Source organism: Pan paniscus, chromosome 9 (assembly GCF_029289425.2).
Source record: "Pan paniscus chromosome 9, NHGRI_mPanPan1-v2.0_pri, whole genome shotgun sequence".
Lineage (NCBI taxonomy): Eukaryota > Metazoa > Chordata > Mammalia > Primates > Hominidae > Pan > Pan paniscus.
Window position 1 is genome coordinate 75,161,652 of NC_073258.2, and position 23,226 is coordinate 75,184,877.

Sequence of the window (23,226 nt, forward strand, 5' to 3'; positions counted from 1 at the left end):
TTTACAATAGCCAAGATTTGGAAGCAACCAGTGTCTATCAGTAGATGAATGGATAAGGAAAATGTGGTACATATACACAAAGGAGTACTATTTGGTTATAAAAAAGAATGAGATCTCTGTCATTTGCAAGAACATGGATGGAACTGGAGGTCATTACGGTAAGTGAAATAAGCCAGGCACAGAAAAAATTCACATGTTCTCACTTACTTATGGGAGCTAAAAATTAAAACAATTGAACTCATGGAGATGGAGAGTAGGATGGTTACCAGAGGCTGGGAAGAGTAGTGGATGGGGAGAGGGAGGTGGGAGGTGGAGGATAATTGGGGATGGTTAATGAGTACAAAAATATTTAAATAGAATGAATAAGATCTTGTATTTGATGGCACAACAGGGTGACTACAGTCAACAATAGTTTACTGTGTATTTTAAAATAGCTAAAAGGGTATAGTTAGATTGTTTTCAACACGAAGAAAGGATAAATGCTTAAAGTGATGGCTACCTCATTTGCCCGATGTGATGGTTATGCATTGTTTGCCTGTATCAGAATATCTAATGTACTCCAAAATGTATACCCTTACTATGTACCCACCAAATTTTTTAAAAAACAATACCACTTTTTACTTATCAAATTGGCCAAAATTAAGTTTGAGGATATCATATATTTATGGGGATACCTATTTCTCCACACTTTCACCAATACCTGATAAACCTCTAAGAACCTGTTTTGTTCGCCAAAAAAACTGTGCTAATATTTTCCCAGCCGACTTCTTAAGAAGATAATATGAGATTATCTGAGATAATCTGGTGAGATTATAAAGTGATACAGAAGCATGTTATTACTACCCAGTTCTTACTTCCAATCTTGTCTCTGTTCTCTAGTCTCGGGTTAGGATAGTGGGCCTTCATTTTGGGTATACATTAGAATCACCTGGAGAAGTCGAAAATGTGTAAATAACTTTGGCCCCTAACCCAGTTCACTTGAATCAGAATTTCTGGTGGGTTTGCCCCTGGGCGGTAGTATTTAGGTGATTGATTCTGTTACGTAGCCAGGGTTGAAAACCACCTGGAACCAGGCAGCTTGGATTTGAAAATTGGCTCTGTCACTTATTAGCTATTTAGCCTTGGGCAAGTTACTTAATCTCTCTGTAAAATGCCCTTATCTGTAAAATGCTGAAAATTATGTCTAAGTAGTAAAGAGTTGTGAGGAGAAAGTTAGGTAATTCATCTGAAGCACTTAGATTGCTGACTGGCACATAGATTTAGTAGACATTAGCTCCTACTGCTATTGTTGCAGTTATTGCTAAACACCATAATATTCTAGTGAGAAAATGGTTGGTTAAGTCTAGTTCTTAAATAGCTGCTTTCCACTCATCCATTTCAGAAGTAGCAAAGTTGTACTATTTGTGACAAGATCTGGAGTAGCTACCATAGATCTGCTCTGACTTTTTGATTATCTTTAAAGCATGTGTTAGTCTGTGAATTTACTTTGCTCATTTATTTTTTTCTAGTCTTCTTCCACCATAGTAGAATGTAGATATCATGAGAGCAGGAGTATTGCCAGTATTTTTCCCTCCTGTAACCCAATTACTCCATTGGTGCCAGATTTTTATTAGAAAGATTTGTTAAATAAATAAATGAAAATTTTGTTTTTAATATTTGTAGTGATTTTCTGACAGGCACCTATGATTGTAAATCATTGCTTTCAAGTTAAAGGTTGGAATTTCAAATATATATTTTGTTTCTGTTTTGTAAACCTGGTTCTATTCTTTTATCTAGAGCAATCAAGCAAATTCATACTATCTTTTCCACTTAATTTTATTTCTAACATAGGGATTTGTTTTTGTCATTGAAGGCTTTACTGTCACTAAATAACTCCTGTAAATTAGCAAATAGCTTTCAGGAACAAACAGCAAAGTATAGTAGAATTTCATTCCATTGTTGCCTTTAAAAGGTATTCATTAGAATAATAGAAATAGAATCAGACTTGATTTTCTAGGGGATTTTAAAAATATGACTTAAGAATCTGACTTGTTTTGTGATTTATGTTGACTTTTATATTGGTAACTTACCTTGGGTCTAGTTCTGTTTTTACTCCTAATTTGTTATGTGACCCTGGGCAAATAATTTTCTTTCTCTTGGCCTCAGTTTTCTCATTCATAAAATGTGACAGCTAGACTAGACAGTTCTCTTATTTTATTCTTAAAAGTTAAAATTTGGTGACATTTGCTAGCCCTAATTGTGATATATTATTGTCAAAGAATCCAGTTTAGGAAGAAGATCCCCAATTATTTCAGATTTTTTTCACCCTCTAAAATTGTACCTCCCCCATGATATTATGATTTTTTTCAATAAATTTTTAATAGGTACACAAGCTGGTATGTTCTGCAGTATCTGTCTTAAGTGAATCTTTAGTAGATTCCATGACTTCTGCTACTTTCAGCAAATTTCATGATTTGATTGTCATGTTTCTGTGATGTCCTGAGCCAAGATATAAACTGACTCACCGTCCTTATCTAAGGGATTCTCTCTCCAGAGTAAGGAAAAGATATCCAAGGAATATAGATGAAAACCAGAGCTCAGAGGGTCATTGTCTAAAGGCTCTTAACTGTGTGTGTCAAGAAAGGATAGGAAGAATTAAGATTGAAAGAGGGATTTAGGTAGAGAAAGCCATATTTTGAAGTTGGGACAGAACCACAATATATGGCAAAACTAGTAGAAAATTATCATTCTTTCATTTTGCTTAAAACTAGAAAGTCTTTTGATTCTTTTGGGTCCTTTGAATTCTGATGGCAGTTCATTTTACAAAGTTATCATTGGGAATTGGGTGAAATTTGTTATCCTAGATGTGTCTTAACTACTTTTCCTTTTTCTCCTAGGCAGCGATTATTAGTAGAGTTCAGTGTAGGATTGTAGCTTTGGATCTGCGAAGTCATGGTGAGTAAAGTTCTTAATTAGCCATTAACTGGATTATAGTCATCAAGCCCCTTTGAATAGTCGTAACTATTAGAAATTTCAACGTGGCCATAAAATAACCTGGTCTATTCCATTTGAGCTTTTTGTTGTTGTCGTTGGAGATGGAGTCTCATTCTGTCGCCCAGGCTGGGGTGCAGTGGCACAATCTCAGCTCACTGCAACCTCTGCCTCCTGGGTTCAAGCAATTCTCCTGCCTCAGTCTCCCCAGTAGCTGGGATTACAGGTATGCGCCACCATGCCCAGCTAATTTTTGTATTTTTAGTAGAGACAGGGTTTCACCATGTTGGCCGGGCTGATATCAAACTCTTGACCTCAAGTGATCCATCCACCTCAGCCTCCCAGAGTGCTAGCATTACAGGTGTGAGCCACTGCGCCCAGCTCGATTTGGGCATTTTGAAGGAAGTCCTAGCTTCTAGTCTTTACAAATGTGTGTGTGTGTGTATATATTAAAGTTTTATGTATAATATTTATTTTTGTATTTTATATGTGTTAAGCTAAGAAAATGTCCTTTAAAGTCAAATTCTTTTTTTTTTTAATTTTTTTTTATTATACTTTTAAGTTTTAGGGTACATGTGCACATTGTGCAGGTTAGTTACATATGTATACATGTGCCATGCTGGTGCGCTGCACCCACTAACTCGTCATCTAGCATTAGTTATATCTCCCAATGCTATCCCTCCCCGCTCCCCCCACCCCACCACAGTCCCCAGAGTGTGATATTCCCCTTCCTGTGTCCATGTGATCTCATTGTTCAATTCCCACCTATGAGTGAGAATATGCGGTGTTTGGTTTTTTGTGCTTGTGATAGTTTACTGAGAATGATGATTTCCAATTTCATCCATGTCCCTACAAAGGACATGAACTCATCATTTTTTATGGCTGCATAGTATTCCATGGTGTATATGTGCCACATTTTCTTAATCCAGTCTATCATTGTTGGACATTTGGGTTGGTTCCAAGTCTTTGCTATTGTGAATAATGCCGCAATAAACATACGTGTGCATGTGTCTTTATAGCAGCAAGATTTATAGTCCTTTGGGTATATACCCAGTAATGGGATGGCTGGGTCAAATGGTATTTCTAGTTCTAGATCCCTGAGGAATCGCCACACTGACTTCCACAATGGTTGAACTAGTTTGCAGTCCCACCAACAGTGTAAAAGTGTTCCTATTTCTCCACATCCTCTCCAGCACCTGTTTCCTGACTTTTTAATGATTGCCATTCTAACTGGTGTGAGATGGTATCTCATTGTGGTTTTGATTTGCATTTCTCTGATGGCCAGTGATGATGAGCATTTTTTCATGTGTTTTTTGGCTGCATAAATGTCTTCTTTTGAGAAGTGTCTGTTCATGTCCTTCACCCACTTTTTGATGGGGTTGTTTGTTTTTTTCTTGTAAATTTGTTTGCGTTCATTGTAGATTCTGGATATTAGCCCTTTGTCAGATGAGTAAGTTGCGAAAATTTTCTCCCATTTTGTAGGTTGCCTGTTCACTCTGATGGTAGTTTCTTTTGCTGTGCAGAAGCTCTTTAGTTTAATTAGATCCCATTTGTCAATTTTGGCTTTTGTTGCCATTGCTTTTGTTGTTTTAGTCATGAAGTCCTTGCCCATGCCTACATCCTGAATGGTGATGCCTAGGTTTTCTTCTAGGGTTTTTATGGTTTTAGGTCTAACGTTTAAGTCTTTAATGCATCTTGAATTGATTTTTGTATAAGGTGTAAGGAAGGGATCCAGTTTCAGCTTTCTACATATGGCTAGCCAGTTTTCCCAGCACCATTTATTAAATAGGGAATCCTTTCCCCATTGCTTGTTTTTCTCAGGTTTGTCAAAGATCAGATAGTTATAGATATGTGGCGATATTTCTGAGGGCTCTGTTCTGTCCCATTGATCTATATCTCTGTTTTGGTACCAGTACCATGCTGTTTTGGTTACTGTAGCCTTGTAGTATAGTTTGAAGTCAGGTAGTGTGATGCCTCCAGCTTTGTTCTTTTGGCTTAGGATTGACTTGGCGATGCGGGCTCTTTTTTGGTTCCATATGAACTTTAAAGTAGTTTTTTCCAATTCTGTGAAGAAAGTCATTGGTAGCTTGATGGGGATGGCATTGAATCTGTAAATTACCTTGGGCAGTATGGCCATTTTCATGATATTGATTCTTCCTACCCATGAGCATGGAATGTTCTTCCATTTGTTTGTATCCTCCTTTATTTCCTTGAGCAGTGGTTTGTAGTTATCCTTGAAGAGGTCCTTCACATCCCTTGTAAGTTGGATTCCTAAGTATTTTATTCTCTTTGAAGCAATTGTGAATGGGAGTTCACTCATGATTTGGCTCTCTGTTTGTCTGTTATTGGAGTATAAGAATGCTTGTGATTTTTGTACATTGATTTTGTATCCTGAGACTTTGCTGAAGTTGCTTATCAGCTTAAGGAGATTTTGGGCTGAGACAGTGGGGTTTTCTAGATATACAATCATGTCGTCTGCAAACAGGGACAATTTGACTTCCTCTTTTCCTAATTGAATACCCTTTATTTCCTTCTCCTGCCTAATTTCCCTGGCCAGAACTTCAAATTCTTATGCTGATGTATAAGGAATGTGGATAAATCTTTGCTAGGCTACTGTAATTATCCTTCTTAGGATAACTATAAAGATTTTTCTGAAGAAAATCCTTGCTAAACTCATTGTGTAAAATTGTGAAGTCCCTAATCCATTGTCCGAAGATGATATTTTTAAAAGAGAATACTTCTGCTTTTATAATTCCTGTCTGTGGGAATTTTATTTTTAAAATATTTTCATTTTAGGTGAAACAAAGGTCAAGAATCCTGAAGATCTGTCTGCAGAAACAATGGCAAAGTAAGTAACCAAATATTTCTTATACATTGCCTGTCTCCCATCACTATTATAAATAGTACTATAACTTTATCACTTTCCTGATGAGATTGTTGGGGAATAATTACCACAAGGAAAATTTTACTTCTTTTCTCTCTCCTCTACTTCTGGTTTCTCCTTACTATTTAATCTTGAAAGAAACCTGCGTCTTTCTTGGTATGTCCAATGCAATGGTCATCATATAAAGCACATGAAAATTCTTCAAGGCACAGTTTAGTTTGTGAAGGCTTTTGAAAAGTTTTCTTCTGTTGATGGAATTGCATTGAATCTGGGTACCTATCATGGACTCACGCTTGGAAAAGTAGTTGTATGCAAGAGGCCTTGAGAGTATCTCCTTCAGGTATCCTGCGTACATTCTTCGTCTTATGTCATAGAAAGATGAGATCATGATATTAAAAAATGACAGTTATACCCTGGGCCTAAAGTAAAAAATGAATGTAACATGTACAGTGGCTCTTAAAACTGCTCACTCATCAGAATCACTTGAGAAGTTACTAGACATACAGATGACTTGACCCTACCCCAGACCTACTTCTAGCAGTGGAGTCTGGGCATTTATATTTTGGTAAAGCTCTGTGTAGGAATCTGATGGAGCCAGTTCAATGACTGTTGTTTGGGAATCACTGACCTATAGCATAAATAGGATTCTTCTAGCCACTCTGCTTTAATACGTACTCTCTCAGGTATTTGGTCACTTTGGCCAAAAATATCTTGCCCTCTTTTACTTTAGCAGCTTTAATTTAAGAATAAACATTTTCCTTCAGAGCCCAAACTGATGTGGCAACAATTTTAATATTATTATTTTTTCACTGTCTACCTGGAGATAATTGTTTTATTATTATGGTAGGTGTTATTTGTGTACTTTTTATCTGCCAACTTTCATTAAAGTATAAACTAAGCATTTATTAATAATAAATCATTAACTTATTTTGTGTAATCATTTATTGAAATTAATCCTCATTATTAACTCTGTAATACAGATATACCCTTTTACAGATGAGGAAACTGGCTCATATAGGTTGAATAACTGTATGAAGTCACACAGTCAGTAGATTGAATTTATGGTCATTCAACTATAGTCCTTGGCAGAGAGAGAGAGAAAGAAATAATGTGTATAGTATGAATATCATTCCACTCAATGAACATATGCCTTAAAAAGTATGAAAAGAGAGGTAAGAATCTGTTCCTCCAATTATTCCTACTGCCTTCATTAATATGAGAGCAATATATCCTCAAACAGTCAAGGCTGTTAGTGATACCTATAGGAAGATTTGTGAATGATTTTTAAGGAAGTAAAGGGTTTCTTAACTTTTAACAAAAAAGTGAAATACATCATCTGAGTGTCCAGGCAGTCAGACAAATTGATGATGATAGCTTGGTTGACATTTTAGAGGAAATTGAAGAATTGATTGAGAACCTTAAGGAAACATGGACTAAATAATAATGTTTCAGTCTGGGGCTCATCAGGAAAGAGAAACCATGTAGTAATTTGAATAAGTAAAGTTGAATATAAAGAATTATTCACTATAACAGGGGATTGGAATGAGCGATTGGTAGTAAGAAGTAACAAAAACTCTTAATAATATAGGAATAGCAGATATAAGGAGCAGCCACTACTCCCTTGGGCTGAGGGAGTACACCCAGGGTTGAGATCCAGACCTTGTTGGAGAATGCACGACCATGGTTTACTGAAGGTTAGAACTTGCTGAAAATCTGCCCTTTTGGAACCTGACAGAATTCTGCCCTCTAGGGTATAGGGAAAGCTATTCGTGGGGAGGTATCTCACCAGAGGCACTTGGCTACAAAAACACTGGGTTGGGGAGGGCTAGAGTACTGGAGAAGCCACTTGTGCTGGAGGAATTGTGCAGGAATTGGCAGGAGTTGGATACTGGGGGAAGTTCTGTGTTTCTCTAGCACCCTCCATTAACATAGCTTAATATCATGCCTACTGGCACGGGTAAAATATTTACAGGCCTCACATCTATTTTTGTAGAGTAGGCAATGAAGGATGAATTGGAGTTGAGGTAGTAAGTTGATAACTGGCACCAAAAAATTTTTTTAATGGTAAAAATCATCCACAGTAGATGAAGATGATGACCAAGAATCAAAAGGGCGAACAAATTGGATTCTTGCCGAAATTATCCAAGCAGTAAAACATTTGTGTGATTTCTGAATTCAGTTACTGTGGGAAAAAAAAAATCTCAAAATGGGCATACTTATTATCAACTGCAGAACCTAAATACTACCTAAGAAAGTATGTGAAAAAGCCAGAATTTGAGCTTGGGTCATTCTGATATTCCAATTTCTGTGATACACAGTAATGCTTCTCAGAAAATTAACCTAGCATTAAAATATGACAGAATCCCTTTAAAAAGCATCCACCAAAATTGTAATACATCCAGTTACAGTCTAGATTTGTAGGTAACCCTTGCTACTTCATCTTTATTGTATTTCTCTGGATTTTCAGGACTTATCTCAAGTAAGGTACTTGTTGACTGAATGCTCTGCTTGATTTTAATAACAATAAATTTATCTTGGTGGTAGATGATCAAGTGATTGATCGTAACTACCTTCTACCTGGGTAAATATGCCTTTCTTAAGCTCAGACACGATGTTCAGTTGGTGTGTTTCAGACCTCTCTACCTTTGTGCATGAGGCAGATACTGCAGAACCCCTTCAATTCAGTTAATGTGTATTTTAAGGTGACTTGGACTTAGATAATCGTCCGTAGCATCCTTTTATTTTACTCATTATTTATCTGTTACCAACCGAAAGTTTCTTGGAATTGTTCAAGAATTATTCTGGAAATTACATGTTGATATTTAATATAAACATGTTTTAAACTTTAGTCTTTTCTTTAAAAAAAAAACAAAACAGTTTGCCCCCAAAATTGTATCCAATATTGTTTTAGATTAATTAATTGAGCATATAATTTTTTCTGGTCTGTTATTTTAATATGCAGAATTAGCTTTGGAATACTACCTGTTTTATTTTTTAGAAACTGTATGTATAATAATTTCCTCTGTGTTACTACTCTAAAGACCACATATTATCGAATCTTTGTTCCTGATATTTTCCAGTGGCCTCTGAGCAAAGGCATCATGGTTTTGACTTCATGAAATTACTCTGAATTCACACTACCCTATGCCAAGGGGAGATGGCTTTACCATTTATGCCTGAGGTTGCAATTTTTTGAATTTTTGCAATCAGAACTTGGTGATGACCTTGGGCAGTAGGATATAAATAACTCCCACATGCTTAGTGTTCCAGTAGTGGAACACTAGCATAAATTGGTTAACTCGTTGAAACATTGAAAATATGTTTCAGTGAGGTAGCAAGAATCTGCAGCTCTTTTTACTTGGTAGAAATGCAATAATATTTTTATAGACCCAGTGAGAAAATGCAATAATATTTTTATAGACCCAGTGAGATTAATTGATTAATACAGAACCTTCTAGACAGGGCTGCTGAAGGATTACGTTAGGTGATGTTATAAGAAAGTTTAGAGCACAACTGAAAAAGAAGCACTGAATAAGTATTAGTTCTCTTTTCTTTCCTTCATATCATTTTGTCTCCCAGAGAGAATTTTGTGTTACTATAGAAGCAGCACTGGTGTCAAAGAAGCTTGGACTTTTCGTCTTAACTATTTGTTATCGCTTTGGATGACTGCCTGAACTGCTTCACTTTCTGTCTTAATCTTAAATTTAAGTCGAACGAATATTAAACTATTTGTTTTCACTTACAAAGTTTGGTGGCCTCCCTATCTCCCATTCAGATTGTCTACAATTGCCGAGGCTACCCTATTCACTCCTGCAGTTGTTGTATGAGATTTTAAAAATCAGTTCCTACAGAACTAATAACATTTGCCTTTGCCATTATAAATACTGTAGAGACTATATATGAAAGTCTGTGTTCCTACATTGACACTTGCTATATTTGGTTAACACTGTGTGAGTGCTTAAGGTATGCAGTGACACTCAACAAGACAAAACTTTCTTTTGAAGTTGAACCAGCCACTCCCAAAAGAAGGGGGTAGAACTAGCCTAAAAATATATATATATAATAAGGCAGTAGAGCCAGTGGGTCTCCAGAAACACACCTTACTGTTCTTATCCACCTATTGCTATAGCAAGGAAGGCCTACATGCAATTAAAAACCAAACTTCATACTTCAGTTCTAATTTTCAAAGCTTTAAAATTAGACTTTGTTAAACAGGTCCATTAATAATTGAAGATTAGAACCAAAGCCAATAAAATGAGCTCTGAACACCTTTCTAGTTTCTCAGAGCACTGTACTTAATGTTCATCCTTCAAACAAATGAGAAATTGTAAATAATAATTAACATTTGTGAAGCATTTTACTCTTTCGAGGTGTTTTCTTGTTCCCTTCTCAGTTAATCCTCAAAGCAATCCAGAGCAGTCAGTGATATTTTTATCTTTTTTTATAGATGTTGAAACTCAGTTTCTGAGAGATTAAGTAACTAATCCAAGATCACATAGTGAAAAATAAACTGAGGCTAGGGCTCATCTTGTGATTCTGAGGTTTACTACATTATAATGCTTAATGAATTTTTGTTCTTGTTTTATAGATGGGAAAATTGAAACAGAGCAGTTAAATGATTTTTCCAGTTTCAATCTTAGGTTCAAAATAAAGGTATATGTTTATGTAATTGTACTACATATGTGGAACAGTGAAAGTGTGATGAAAATTCAGTAATTTGGGTTCTTAGTCCTTTACCTGCCATTTATCAGGAGAGCTAGGTGTGTGGCTACACATATTGATGCTGGGGACATGTTAGAAGGTTTACATAGGTATGTTTGTAAGATGGCCCAATAGACTTTTACAGTTTCCCAGCACTGTTACACACCAAAGAAAGGAACTGGGAAAGAAAACCATTTTTACGGTGTTGTCAGAAAGCATTCTTAGATCTTTTTCTCTTCTCTTTGCAGAGACGTTGGCAATGTGGTTGAAGCCATGTATGGGGACCTTCCTCCTCCAATTATGCTGATTGGACATAGCATGGGTGGTGCTATTGCAGTCCACACAGCATCATCCAACCTGGTACCAAGCCTCTTGGGTCTGTGCATGATTGATGTTGTAGAAGGTGAGCTTTCTTAGCACTGACCAAATCAGGATTTCACTTATAAGAGACATCCTTGGTAGATTATTACCTTGTCTTAGTTTATTGTTGATTTCATTCATCTTGAAATATGTCCCTCTGTCTTTATATCTTTTTTAAGTTTATACAAGATAACCATTTTTCCATGTCATCAAAAACTCTTCATTAACATCTTTTTATGGCTGCATAATATTTCAATCCTATGTATGTCCCATAATTGTATTTAATCATATAAAAAGAAGCTGCCATGTCTTTTCTGACCCAGCTTCAGAAGTCACACTGCTGCTTGTGAATACAAGTCATCCTCTTCAGTGTGAGGGCATGACATAAAGAAGTGAATACCCCAGAGGCAAAAATTATTGAGGGCCATCTTTATTTCTCTGCAAGCATCACTAAATTCTGCTGTCATCAAGAGCAGATATATAGTAGTTGACTCAGTAAGTGTAAATGCTCAGAATAAGTTAAATATGTGGTTACAGTTTTTGTTTAACATCCAGGTACAGCTATGGATGCACTTAATAGCATGCAGAATTTCTTACGGGGTCGTCCTAAAACCTTCAAGTCTCTGGAGAATGCTATTGAATGGAGGTAACCAACAAATCTTTGTCGCCTTTATTTAATTAATTTGTTTGTTTGTTTGCTTGCTTATTTATTTATTTAGGAGACAAGGCCTCACTCTGTCACCCAGGCTGGAGTGCAGTGGCATGATCCTAGCTCACTGCAACCTTGAACTCCTAGGTTCAAGCAATCCTCCCACCTCAGCATCCCAAGTTGCTAAGACTACAGGTACACACCACCAAGCCTGGCTAATTTTTAAATTTTTTGTAGAAACGAGGTCTTGCTATGTTGTCCAGGCTGGCTTCAAGTAATCCTCCTGCTTTAGCCTGGCCTCAAGTAATCAAGTAATCAAATTCCTGGCCTCAAGTAATCCTCCCACTTTAGCCTCCCAAAGTGTTGGGGTTGTGGCGTGAGCCACAGTGCCCAGCCACTGTTGCCTTTATTCTAAATGTTAGATTGTAGCTTTTCTTCTTTTTTAGGTCAAGCACCAAGTTCAAGGAATAGAATTTCAGTTGCCACGCCTTATTGTAATAACATATGAGGAAACATTATATAAACAGCAGAATTTTTTGAACATTTAAAAATATTTTAGATTTGGCTCAGTTGTCTGAAACCCATTGTTTTCCCAATACACTATAGTACCTCCTGGAATCTTAGTAATTATTGATCATCTGCTGTCTAGCTGTTTCTGCCTCTGAGGTAAGAGGTTAGACTAGGTGGTTTCTAAGGCATCATCCACCTCTGATGCTTCATGGTTTTAGATTTACTTTCTGTGTTTCAGATAAAATGGTGGAGAAATGGAAGATGGCTATAGGTTCCATTCCCTCAAATTTATTTGGATTTTGGGTAAATAAACTCAGTGGGTAAATAGTTTTTATAAAAATCAGTGACAAAATTCCATTTAAGCAAAGGAATGAATTTATTCATTAATTCAGTTAATCATTTGATAAAGTATTTATTAAACACTTATTTTGTGCTAATGAGTGAAGATTCAGAGATGAATAAAACACTGTCCCTTCCCACAAGGAGATCAGTCTTTGGATAAATGTCTTCATCATCCTATCTTCCTTCCTATTCTTCTAACTCCATCTCCAGTCTCTTCTTCAGAACATTTTCTCTTAAGTTCTCCAAACCACCCAGATGACTCTTTCAGCAAAATTACAAGAGACCTTTAAGTCTCTATTATATTGCACTGTATACCCTTAAGTTTTCCAATCCTCCCTTGAGGGATATGGCTCATATTGTTAATTTTCATTAATGTCTGTCTTAATGCCCTTCCTGCATCATAAGGGAAGAAGCTATTCTGTATTTCTTTTCTACTTTCATATAGCATATGGCATACTGCCCTAGCAGGCAGAATATATCTGTTAACTGAATCAGATATCAAGTGGAAATTTAGGACTTGGTAAATATATCCTAGGCGTTTTCCTAGGACAAATGGTCTTATGCAAGAATATGGCTTGTCAGAATGATGTTTGTGTTGGTGAAGTTTCTACCACTTCCTGTTCACTACTGTGATGCAGGATTCCTGTTCTCACAGAAATATCAAAGATCTATCTTGGGCAGATAGCATCAAGAATGTAGCTGCTGCCAGCTTGGCTTGTATCTCAGGTGCCCTGCCTGCTTCCGCAGTAACAACAAGTGAGAAAGTTATTCTAGACTTGGCTCAGTTGTCTAAAGCCCATCCAACTTTTATCCAAACTTTTTTTTTTTTTTGAGACAGGGTGTCACTCTGTTGCCCAGGCTGTGGAGTCCAGTGGCATGATTACAGCTCTCACCACAGCCTTGACCTTCTGGGCTCAAGCGATCCTCCTGCCTCAGCCACCCAAGTAGCTGGGACTACAGCTGTGCACCACGATGCCCAGCTAATTTTTGTTATTTGATTTTTTTTTTTTTTTTTGTAGAGACAGGGTTTTATCATGTTGGCTCGACTGGTCTTGAACTCCTGAGCTCAAGCAGTCTGCCTGCCCGCCTCGGCCTCTCAGAGTCATGGGATAAATGGGTATGAGCCACTACGCCTGGCCCTTTTTCCGAACTCTAAAAATTTATTCAGTAAATTTTTTTTTCTAGTGCCTAAGATGTGTCAGTACCTGATCTAAGAACTGGGGGATGAATCAGGCTCAGTTCCTATCATCAAAAAACTGGGGATGCAAACAAGGAAACATATAAACATAACACATTGAAGGAAGCCAGGGGATATACCTAATGCAGCCCGGGTATCATGGTAGGCCTTCTCTTAAAGTAGTCTTGTTTCTTTTGCCAGATACAGGATAGAATAAGGGTTCTGTTTGTTAAATGTTAAGATGTTCTGGGTTTCATGAGAGTCATTGATCTTTCTGAACCTGAAAATTATTATACTATGAGGTATTTGGTAATTTTGTTTTTTATTCTGCTGGATATCTGAATCAAGTTTATGACTGATGGCCATTTTGGCTATTCTAGATTTTTTTTTATGTTGAAATATAAGGCCAATGATTTACTGCTTTTGCTCTCATAGGTTTCCTAATGAGAGGCAGCAGGGGTATAGTCATTAAGAACCTGGGCTTTAGGCCAGGTGTGGTGGTTCACACCTGTAATCCCAGTGCTTTGGGAGGCTGAGATAGGAATATCACTTGAGGCCAGGAGTTTGAGACCAGCCTGGGCAACATAGCGAGACCCTGTCTCTACAAAAAATATATATATATTTTAATTAGCTGGGTGTGGTGGCATGTGCCTATAGTCCCAGCTACTCAGGAGGCTGAGGTGGGAGGATCATTTGAGCCCAGAAGTTCAAGGTTATAGTGAGCTATGATCATGCCACTGCACTTCAGCCTGAACAACAGAGTGAGACCTTGTCTCGAAACAAAACAAAAAAGTTAGGGGAAACCTGGGCTTTGAGGTCAGACAGATACAAATTTGCATCTTGGTTACACCACTCTGGCTGTTCTGAGGAAAATCGAATAGAGGAGGTGGGGAATGAGGTGTGAAGTTGGTTAGGAGACTGTTATAGTAAAGGAGAGTAATAATGGTAAACATAGACTAGGATGGCAACAGAGGAAGAGAGTCATTTTTTAATGTATTTTCGAGGTAGAACTGACAGGACTGGTTTATGGATTGGATGTTGGGAGAGAGACGGGGAAGGGCAGGAAGGGACTTAAGGATGACTTCTAGGTTTTTAGCCCAAGCAATTGGGTGAATGGTAGAAACAGAAAGAAGTAGATATGGGAGCAGATAAGGGGCAGAGAATCAGTTTTGTTTGGATAAACTCAAATGCTTATTACATATGTAAGTAGAAATGTTAAGTAGGCAATTGTATATACTAGTTAGAAGAGGCTGAACTAGAGATAAATTGGAGAATCGTCGTCACATAGTTAATATTTAAAAGTGAAAGATTGAATGTAAAGACCTAGGAACTTGATATTGATAGGAAAAAGATCCAAGACTGAGTCTTGGGATATTCCACAATATTTAGAGCTTGGGAAGAAGAGGAAGATCCAACAAAGAAACTGAAAAGGCACAGTTGATGAGGTAAAAGGAAAACCAGGTGAGTATATTAAGTGTTTGTAGAAGGAGGGAGAGAATAACTGTGTCAGGTGCTGCAGAGAGATCAAGTAAGATGAGGACCAAGAAATGACCATTGGAATTGGCATGATAGAGGTGACCTTGACAAAATAAATATCTGAAAATAAATGGGATATAAAAATCATATATAAATTGGGGAAAGGATGAGAGGTGACAAAGTAGAGAAAGCAAGATAACTCTTTTGAGGAGCTTTGCTGTATAGGAGAGCAGAGAAATGGAGTAATACGTAGTAGTGAATGTGGCATTGGGAATGTTTTTAAAGGCTGGATAATGGAGTATGCTTGTGACATCCACGAGAGAAAAAAAGTGACACAGAAGAGAGACAGGATAACTGAAAGAAAGAGTGTCTTTTCAGAAGCAAGAGGGGATGGGAACTAGTGCCCAAGGTTGGCCTTGATAGGAATAGATATTTCATGTATTAAACAGGCATCAAGGCAGAGTATATTATTACAAGTATTGGTGAATTTGTGGATTCATTTGGTAGTTAAAAGATGAGGTAATAGTTCTGATTGCCTCGGTTTACCATTAAAGTAAGAAATCATGTCATTATCTGAGGAGGGGGGCTTTAAAATTTTGAATGATTTTTTAAACTAAGAAATGAGATTTAAAGAAGTGCTTTCTCCTGGTGGCTTGCTTCAGGCAGTGTTTCCAGTTCACCCTGGGAATGCAGTCATTTTGCTTTGCCTTAGTTGTACTTAGGTGGACAAATGTGAGAAGACTAATTTATTCAGATAGCCTAAGCCCTGTAGCACGGCACACAAGGCCCTGGAGAAGCTGGCGCCTGCCTTCCAATCCTATTCTGTCACGCTCCCCTTTTATCTCCTCCCTGCTTCTCCTTGCACCCAGTCCTCTAAAATCATTATCCTGCCGACTTTCACATCACAGCACCTTTGTACATAATGTGCCCTCTGCCTAGAATGCTCTAACCAACCTCTTTTATTTTCTGGTTAAACTTGTTATCTATACTCCTCAGTTTAGCTGTGACCTCTGGGGAGCTTTCTCTGACCTCCTCATTCATGATCAAGTGCTTTCTTTGAACCTTGCCTCATTATATTAACATTATATGTGTCTTTTTCTCCCTACCGAATTATGTGCTTTTTGAATATAGGCCTGGCACCTAGTATCCTCTTGATAAATATCTGCAGAACTGAAATGGCTATGATGTTTTTACTTAATTTTTACTTATAAAACCATGTAGCCAGGTGAGTAATAGTGGCAGTCTCTATAGTAAGAAACACTGGTGATCACTACTTTTTATTAGGTCTCACATAATCTGTAGAATTATTTATTTGATTCCAATGATGTGATACAATAGATACTGAATAACCTTCTCTCTTCCTTTCTTTTCTTTCCCAGTGTGAAGAGTGGCCAGATTCGAAATCTGGAGTCTGCCCGTGTCTCAATGGTTGGCCAAGTCAAACAGTAGGTCTTACTCTTCCCCCTTGGTCTGGTTAGAGGCGGAAACATGGTGAGGGAATTACAGATTGCTTCTTTTGTCTTACACCAATTCTACCATTCCGGTAAATGCCTTTATTATTTTAAATAATTTTAAAGGTGAGTTCAGTTGGGACAGACATAGATTTTCTTTTGCCTTCCTTCCTTTCTCTCCTTCCTTTCCTTCCCTTTCTTTTTTTTCCTCCTCATTTAATACTGGATTACCTTAGCAAAACTCTGCGTGTTAAAAAGCAAATCCCAGAGCATAGACATTACAAATTATGTTAACCTTAGTGATAGCAGCTGAGTTTCATTCTAGTAACAGTCTCCTTCTAAGCCAAACCTGGCTGTGAGGGAATTATAATAAAAAAGCTCTGGCATAGCCTGAGTGAAAGCCAGATTCTAAGAGTGAGCTAAGATTATTTAGCCCAATTGATCTTTCCTGATAGAATTACATGGCATTCTGGGTATTGCTGTATAGTCACAAAATAAACTTTAGATGAATTGAGAAAATGTTGCCCAACAGAACAGACAGAAGTTAGATGAAAATGATAATGGCATTGAGTGCTTACTATTTGCCAGGCACTGTGCAAGGTATTTTATATGCACTGTCTCATTTTTAAAACCTTATATTATGGAAAAATTTTGCACATATAAAAGAAGAGTGATACAGTGGATGGACCCCAGTGTTCCCATTGTCCATTTTCAATGGTTATTAACCCATAACCATGTCTCATTTGTTTCATCTGTGCCCCTATGTATTTCCCCTAGTCACAAAATATTTTGAAGCAAATTCCAAACAAATATAATTTCCTCTGCAAGATTTTCATATGATCTAAAAATAAGGGCTCTTTAAACATCATCACGATGACATTATTACACCTAAAAAAATTGGCAATTCTTTAATATCATCAAATATCTAATCAATATTTACATTTCTGATTGTCTCATAAATAATTTTTTACAATTAAAGTCAAAATCAAAATAAGTAGATAGCAATTGGTTGATCCACCTCTCATGCATCTTTTAATCTAAGGTTCCACTTCTGTCTCCCTCTTTTTTTTGATTCCTTGCAATTTATTTCTTGAGGAAACCTTGTTTGCCCCATAGAATTTCCCATGATCTGGATTTGCTGATTGAATTCTCAGGCCATAATTTAACATATTCATTTGTTCCTTATATTCTGTGTAAATAGTTAAATCTAGAAGCTTCATCGGGTTCAGGTGTTTTGTTTGCAAGAATACTTGATAGGTGATGTTGCGTACTGCCATCAGGAAGTACATAATGTCTGGTTGTCTTTTTTTTTTTTTTGAGACAGAGTCTCACTCTGTCGCCCAGGCTGGAGTGCAGTGGCGCGATCTCAGCTCACTGCAACCTCTGCCTCCCAGGTTCAAGCAATTCTCCTGCCTCAGCCTCCTGAGTAGCTGGGACTACAGGCATGTGCCACCATGCCCGGCTAATTTTTTATATTTTTAGTAGAGATAGGGTTTCACTGTGTTAGCCAGGATGGTCTCTATCTCCTGACCTCATGATCCGCCCACCTCGGCCTCTCAAAGTGCTGGGATTACAGACGTGAGCCACCATGCCCAGCCGATTGTCTCTTTTTTTTAATGTCAGGAGCCGTTGATGTTTATTACCTAGATTCATTAATTCATTTGCACTATCTCATTTAATCCCTACAATACCTCTTTAAGATAAGTATTGCTTTATAGATGAGGAAATAGAAGTTCAGAGAGGTAGTTTCCCAAGATCACATAGCTAGTGGATGACATAGCTGAGATTCAAACTCCTGTGTATTTGACTTCAAGGCCTATCTTATGGTTTTATGCCTAAAAGGGCAATTTCAGTAGAAATATCAGGCAGTCAAAATGCAAGACTTTGAATAACCTGTGAGACTGCCCACTTTTCAATTCCTAAATATTTTGAGACCTCAAATTTGTCTAATCAGTAGTAAAGCATTTTACATGGCATATATGCAGATAGTTGAGTGATTTTAAAATTTTATTTCCAGTGATGTTTTCTCTTAATAGGTAAACCTATGTGTAGGAGAGTGTGTATGTGCACGTGTGTTAACTGTCACATAGATAGCTGGAACTTTCCTGCCCCTTATAATCCAGGTGAAATTGCCTTGAACCTCCTAATCCACAGGCTATAGAAATTCAAAGCATATGTTTCTTTGTTACACTGTTTTTTTTTTTTTTATCACATCTATACTGTATACTACATGTGAAACTTGGCACCTCAAGTTTCATATAAAACACCTACTTAACAAAACATTTGTGAACTTACACTTCACTGAAGGTTTGGCAGATAAGACAGAAAGGGAGAAGTTATCATTCTTAAAAATCTACCGCTGACTTTTGAATTTATCCCAGTCTCTTTTTATCTTGCTTGTTCTCTCTCCTTTTCCTTCTCTGTCTTTGTCAAGGGCAAAATAACAGATTGTTCTCTATCATACAGAGCAAACCTTGGCACTAGCTGTTGCCCAGGCCCTTGGGATTTTTTTACCTTCAGAGCTTGTCAATGTGTTTTTTCCATCAAGTTCTCTCTAAAGGAAGTATGGTACCAGCTGTTGATATAATAATAATTTTTCTACCAAAGAATATAATAAAAAGAGATGCAATTTTTAAGAGAAAAACAACAATGATAATTGGTTGGTTCAGATGGTTTCTGTCAGCTAATTAAAAAGTGAGGCCTTTTATCATTCTGTTTGAGCCTTGTTCTACTGTAAGCAGGGTTCAGCAGAAAAGCACCATGTTTTGGAGTTAGTTGAGCCTGGATTTGCATCCCAGCCTTAACCACTTATGAGTTAGGTGATGCTGGACAATTTTCTTAACTCTTCAGGGCTACTTCATAGGATTGTTATGAAGATTATGTAAGATTATGCCAATAAAACTCATGCCTGAGGAAGTGGTTGCTCCCTTTCTATGGGTCAGTATTGGTGCAAGAACTGGAAACCAGCCCTTGGAGAATAGTTATACATTGGCCATGATTTTCCACAGCCCTGGAAATGCACAATTCTATCCTCCTACCAGGATGATTGTTAAGTTTTAGCTAAATTTGATTATAAAAGGCCATAAGTATGAGTATCTCTGAGATAATTTGTGTATTGGAAAGAGGTGTGTAATAGCACTTTTTTTAAAAAAACCTAGGTGTGAAGGAATTACAAGTCCAGAAGGCTCAAAATCTATAGTGGAAGGAATCATAGAGGAAGAAGAAGAAGATGAGGAAGGAAGTGAGTCTATAAGCAAGAGGAAAAAGGAAGATGACATGGAGGTGGGTAAAAACATTCATTCTTGAAAAGATGCGGTATGGAATGGTTCAAACTGTGTGTGGGTGGGAAGGGGTGATAACATTGTTCTTTTTGTTTGCCATTAGATATTTTAGGGAGCCAAGACACTATCATAAGAGATACTTAGCTTAACTATAAGATATAAAGCACTGTTGATAGCTCTGACCAATTGGAACATAAAACTTATGCTATATACCCTCCCCTAAAACAGACTGCTTTCTCACCTGTTCTCCTGTTCCTGTGTTTCCTCCCATGAGAAAAATTCCATTTCCTACCAGTCTACTCTAAGCTCATCCAGATCTTTTTTTTTTTTTTGAGACAGAGTCTTGCTCAGTCACCCAGGCTGGAGTGCAATGGCGCGATCTCGGCTCACTGCAAGCTCCGCCTCCCAGGTTCACGCCATTCTCCTGCCTCAGCCTCCCATGTAGCTGGGACTACAGGCGCCCGCCACCACACCCAGCTAATTTTTTTTTGTTATTTTTAGTAGAGACGGGGTTTCACCGGGTTAGCCAGGATGGTCTCAATCTCCTGACCTCGTGATCCACCCGCCTTGGCCTCCCAAAATGCTGGGATTACAGGCGTGAGCCACCACACCCGGCCTAAGCTCATGCAGATCTTACCCTGTCCATCCATCTTTCAAAGTTTTTCTCCTTGAGGAAGCACTTTAATTTTCTTTCCGTTTTTTTTTTTTTTTTTTTTTTCGTTTGAGACTGGGTTTTGCTATGTTGCCCAGGCTGAATTCCTTGGCTCACGTGATCATCCCACCTCAGCCTCCCCAGTAGCTGTAGCTGGGACTACAGGTGCGTGCCACCACACCCAACTTCCTTGGGGAAGCTTTCTGACCTCAGTTAGTATCACTGTCTTTCCAACACAGCACTGAAAGTCTGTATGACACACCTTAGCACTTTTTTTTTGAAGTTGTACATATTAAGTCATAGAACTGATTTTATAAGTCACACTCAGAAATACTATGGTCCTTTGCTAGTCATCTGTTGACTCATGTTGTCCTCTGTGCAAGAATTGTATTCCAAACAAACAAAAAGTGTGTGTTTTGTGGCAGAAACTGATGTTCTGCATGAATTTCCCTCTGCATTTAGCTCAGGGTTGTATAAATAGTGTTTTATGAGTACTTGCCAGGCAAGTAGTGGTAACAAGTGCTTTTTTCTTGAAAATGTTTAGTGCTCATGAACAGCAGACTAGGGATGGTTTTGATTATAAACATCTTACTAATGGCAGGTAATGAACATGTAATGACCTACTCCTTTGCATTTGGAGATGCTGCTGTTAGCAAGAAGGAGAATACATATTTAAACAGTATTTTAAATTTGAGGATCTTCTTGCCATCTTTAAAATCAGTGATCAGAAATGTAATACTTTGTACCTCTTTAGAGTTTACAAGGGTTTAAATAACGCATGGTCTGTTTGGTCCTCTGAACACCTTATGAGGTGTGGAGAGATCTTTTCTCCCATATTATGGTGTAGAATCTGAGGCTCAGAAGTTAAGAGACTTGCCCAAGGTAATCAAGAACGCATTTAGTAGATTTGAGACTCTTAATATAATCAATTGCTTTTTACCCATTATGTGCTAAGCACTATGCTGAATGCTTCACATTTATCATCTCTAATTCTCATTTTAGTTCTGCATTGTAGGTATTATCACCATTTTACAACTTAGGTACAGATACTTGCCCATGGTCACACATAAAAGTTAAAGCTAAAACACACCCAGATCCTCGATTTTTAATTCTAACTCATTTTTTCTTTGTATTTTTTTATAAGCCCAATTATGTGGTTTCATAAACTCCAGCAGTTCTGTTGAGAGGGTGAACTGAGGCACATTAATGAGTGTCCATGAGTATTCACTCCTCATTTCTCCCCAACCCTCCCAGCTTAGGCAACCACTAATCTAATCTCTATAGATTTGCCTAATCTGGACATTAAATATAGATGGAACTATATAATATGTGGTCTTTTGTGACTGGCTTCTTTTCTCTTAGAATAAAATTACCAGGGTTCATCCATATTGTAGCACGTATCAAATACTTCATTTCTCTATATGGTTGAATAATGTGACATTGTATGGCTATACCACAGTTTTTAATCCATTCATCGCTTGATGGACATTTGGGTTGTTTCCACTTTTTGTCTATTATGAATAATACTTCTTTGAACATTTGTGTGCAACTTTTTGTGTGGATATAGGCTTTTATTATTTGTCTTGGGTACACAGCTGGGAGTGGAACTGATCGATCATATGGTAACTATATTTAACCTTTTGAGGAACTGACAGACCGTTTTCCAAAGCAGGTGCACCCTTTTACATTCGCACTTGCAGTGTATGAGTGTTCCAGTTTCTCAGTATCCTTGTCAGCACTTGTTATTTTCTCTCTTTTTGATTATAGCCATCCTAGTGTGTATGAAGTGATATCTGATTGTGGTTTTGATTTTCATTTTCCTAATGACTGCTGATATTGAGTTTCTTTTCATGTGCTTATTGTCCACTTATATATCTTCTTTGGAGAAATGTTTGTTAGATACGTTGCCCATTTTTTACTTGGGTTATTTGATTTTATTACTGAATTTTAAGAGTTCTATATATATTCTAGATACAGATCCCTAATTTGCAAATACTTTCTCCCATTCCGTGGGTTGTCTTTTCACTTTCTTGATGGCATTCTTAGAAGTATAGACGTTTTTAATTTTGATGAAATTCAATTTATTTTTCTTTTTGTCCCTTGTACTTTTGGTATTATATCTAAGAAGTCTTTGCCTAAAAGTCATGAAGATTTATACCTATGTTTTCTTCTAAGAATTTTCTTGTTTTAGCTCTTACATTTAGGCCTATGTTCCATTTTGAGTTAATGTTTGTGTATGATATCAGGAATGGAACCAACTTCATTCTTTTGCATGTAGATACCCAATAAACAGCCTGTCCCAGCTCCATTTATTGAAAAGGCTCCTTTTTCCCCATTTAATTGTCTTGGCACCTTTGCTGAAAATCAATTGACTATAAATGTTAGATTTTATTTCTGAACTCTGAATTCTATTCTGTTGATCTATATGTCTGCCCTTATGCAAGTACCACACTGTCTTTGTTATTGTAGCTTTGTTGCATGTCTTGAAATCAGACAGTGTGTAAGTCCTCCAACTTTGTTCTTCTTTTTCAAGGTTATTGACATCCTATATATTTTTTAAAAATTTTAATACTTGTTTATGTGCCAGACCACGCTCCTGTTGTTTTACATACATGAGTATCTTTAGCTCATCCTTACAATTCTTTCAGATCTTGTGTTGCCAATTTCACAGCTAAGAAAACAGTCTGGGGTGGGTGCAGTGGCTCATGTCTGTAATCTCAGCGCTTTGGGAGGCCGAGGTGGGTGGATCACGAGGTCAGGAGATTGAGACCAT

General features: G+C 37.4%; 1 protein-coding gene across 2 annotated transcripts in view; it reads left to right on the forward strand.

The window, feature by feature from the left end:
• The window catches only part of PPME1 (protein phosphatase methylesterase 1), an 83,115-nt gene that overhangs the window by 47,927 nt on the left and 11,962 nt on the right, over window positions 1–23,226 (forward strand). For both annotated transcript variants that reach the window (XM_003814678.5, XM_063608665.1), the window contains exons 4-9: window positions 2,877–2,934; window positions 5,767–5,818; window positions 10,804–10,958; window positions 11,471–11,561; window positions 16,449–16,514; window positions 19,679–19,802. In XM_003814678.5, the coding sequence (XP_003814726.1) occupies window positions 2,877–2,934; window positions 5,767–5,818; window positions 10,804–10,958; window positions 11,471–11,561; window positions 16,449–16,514; window positions 19,679–19,802 (546 nt within the window). The remainder of the gene's footprint in view (window positions 1–2,876; window positions 2,935–5,766; window positions 5,819–10,803; window positions 10,959–11,470; window positions 11,562–16,448; window positions 16,515–19,678; window positions 19,803–23,226) is intronic.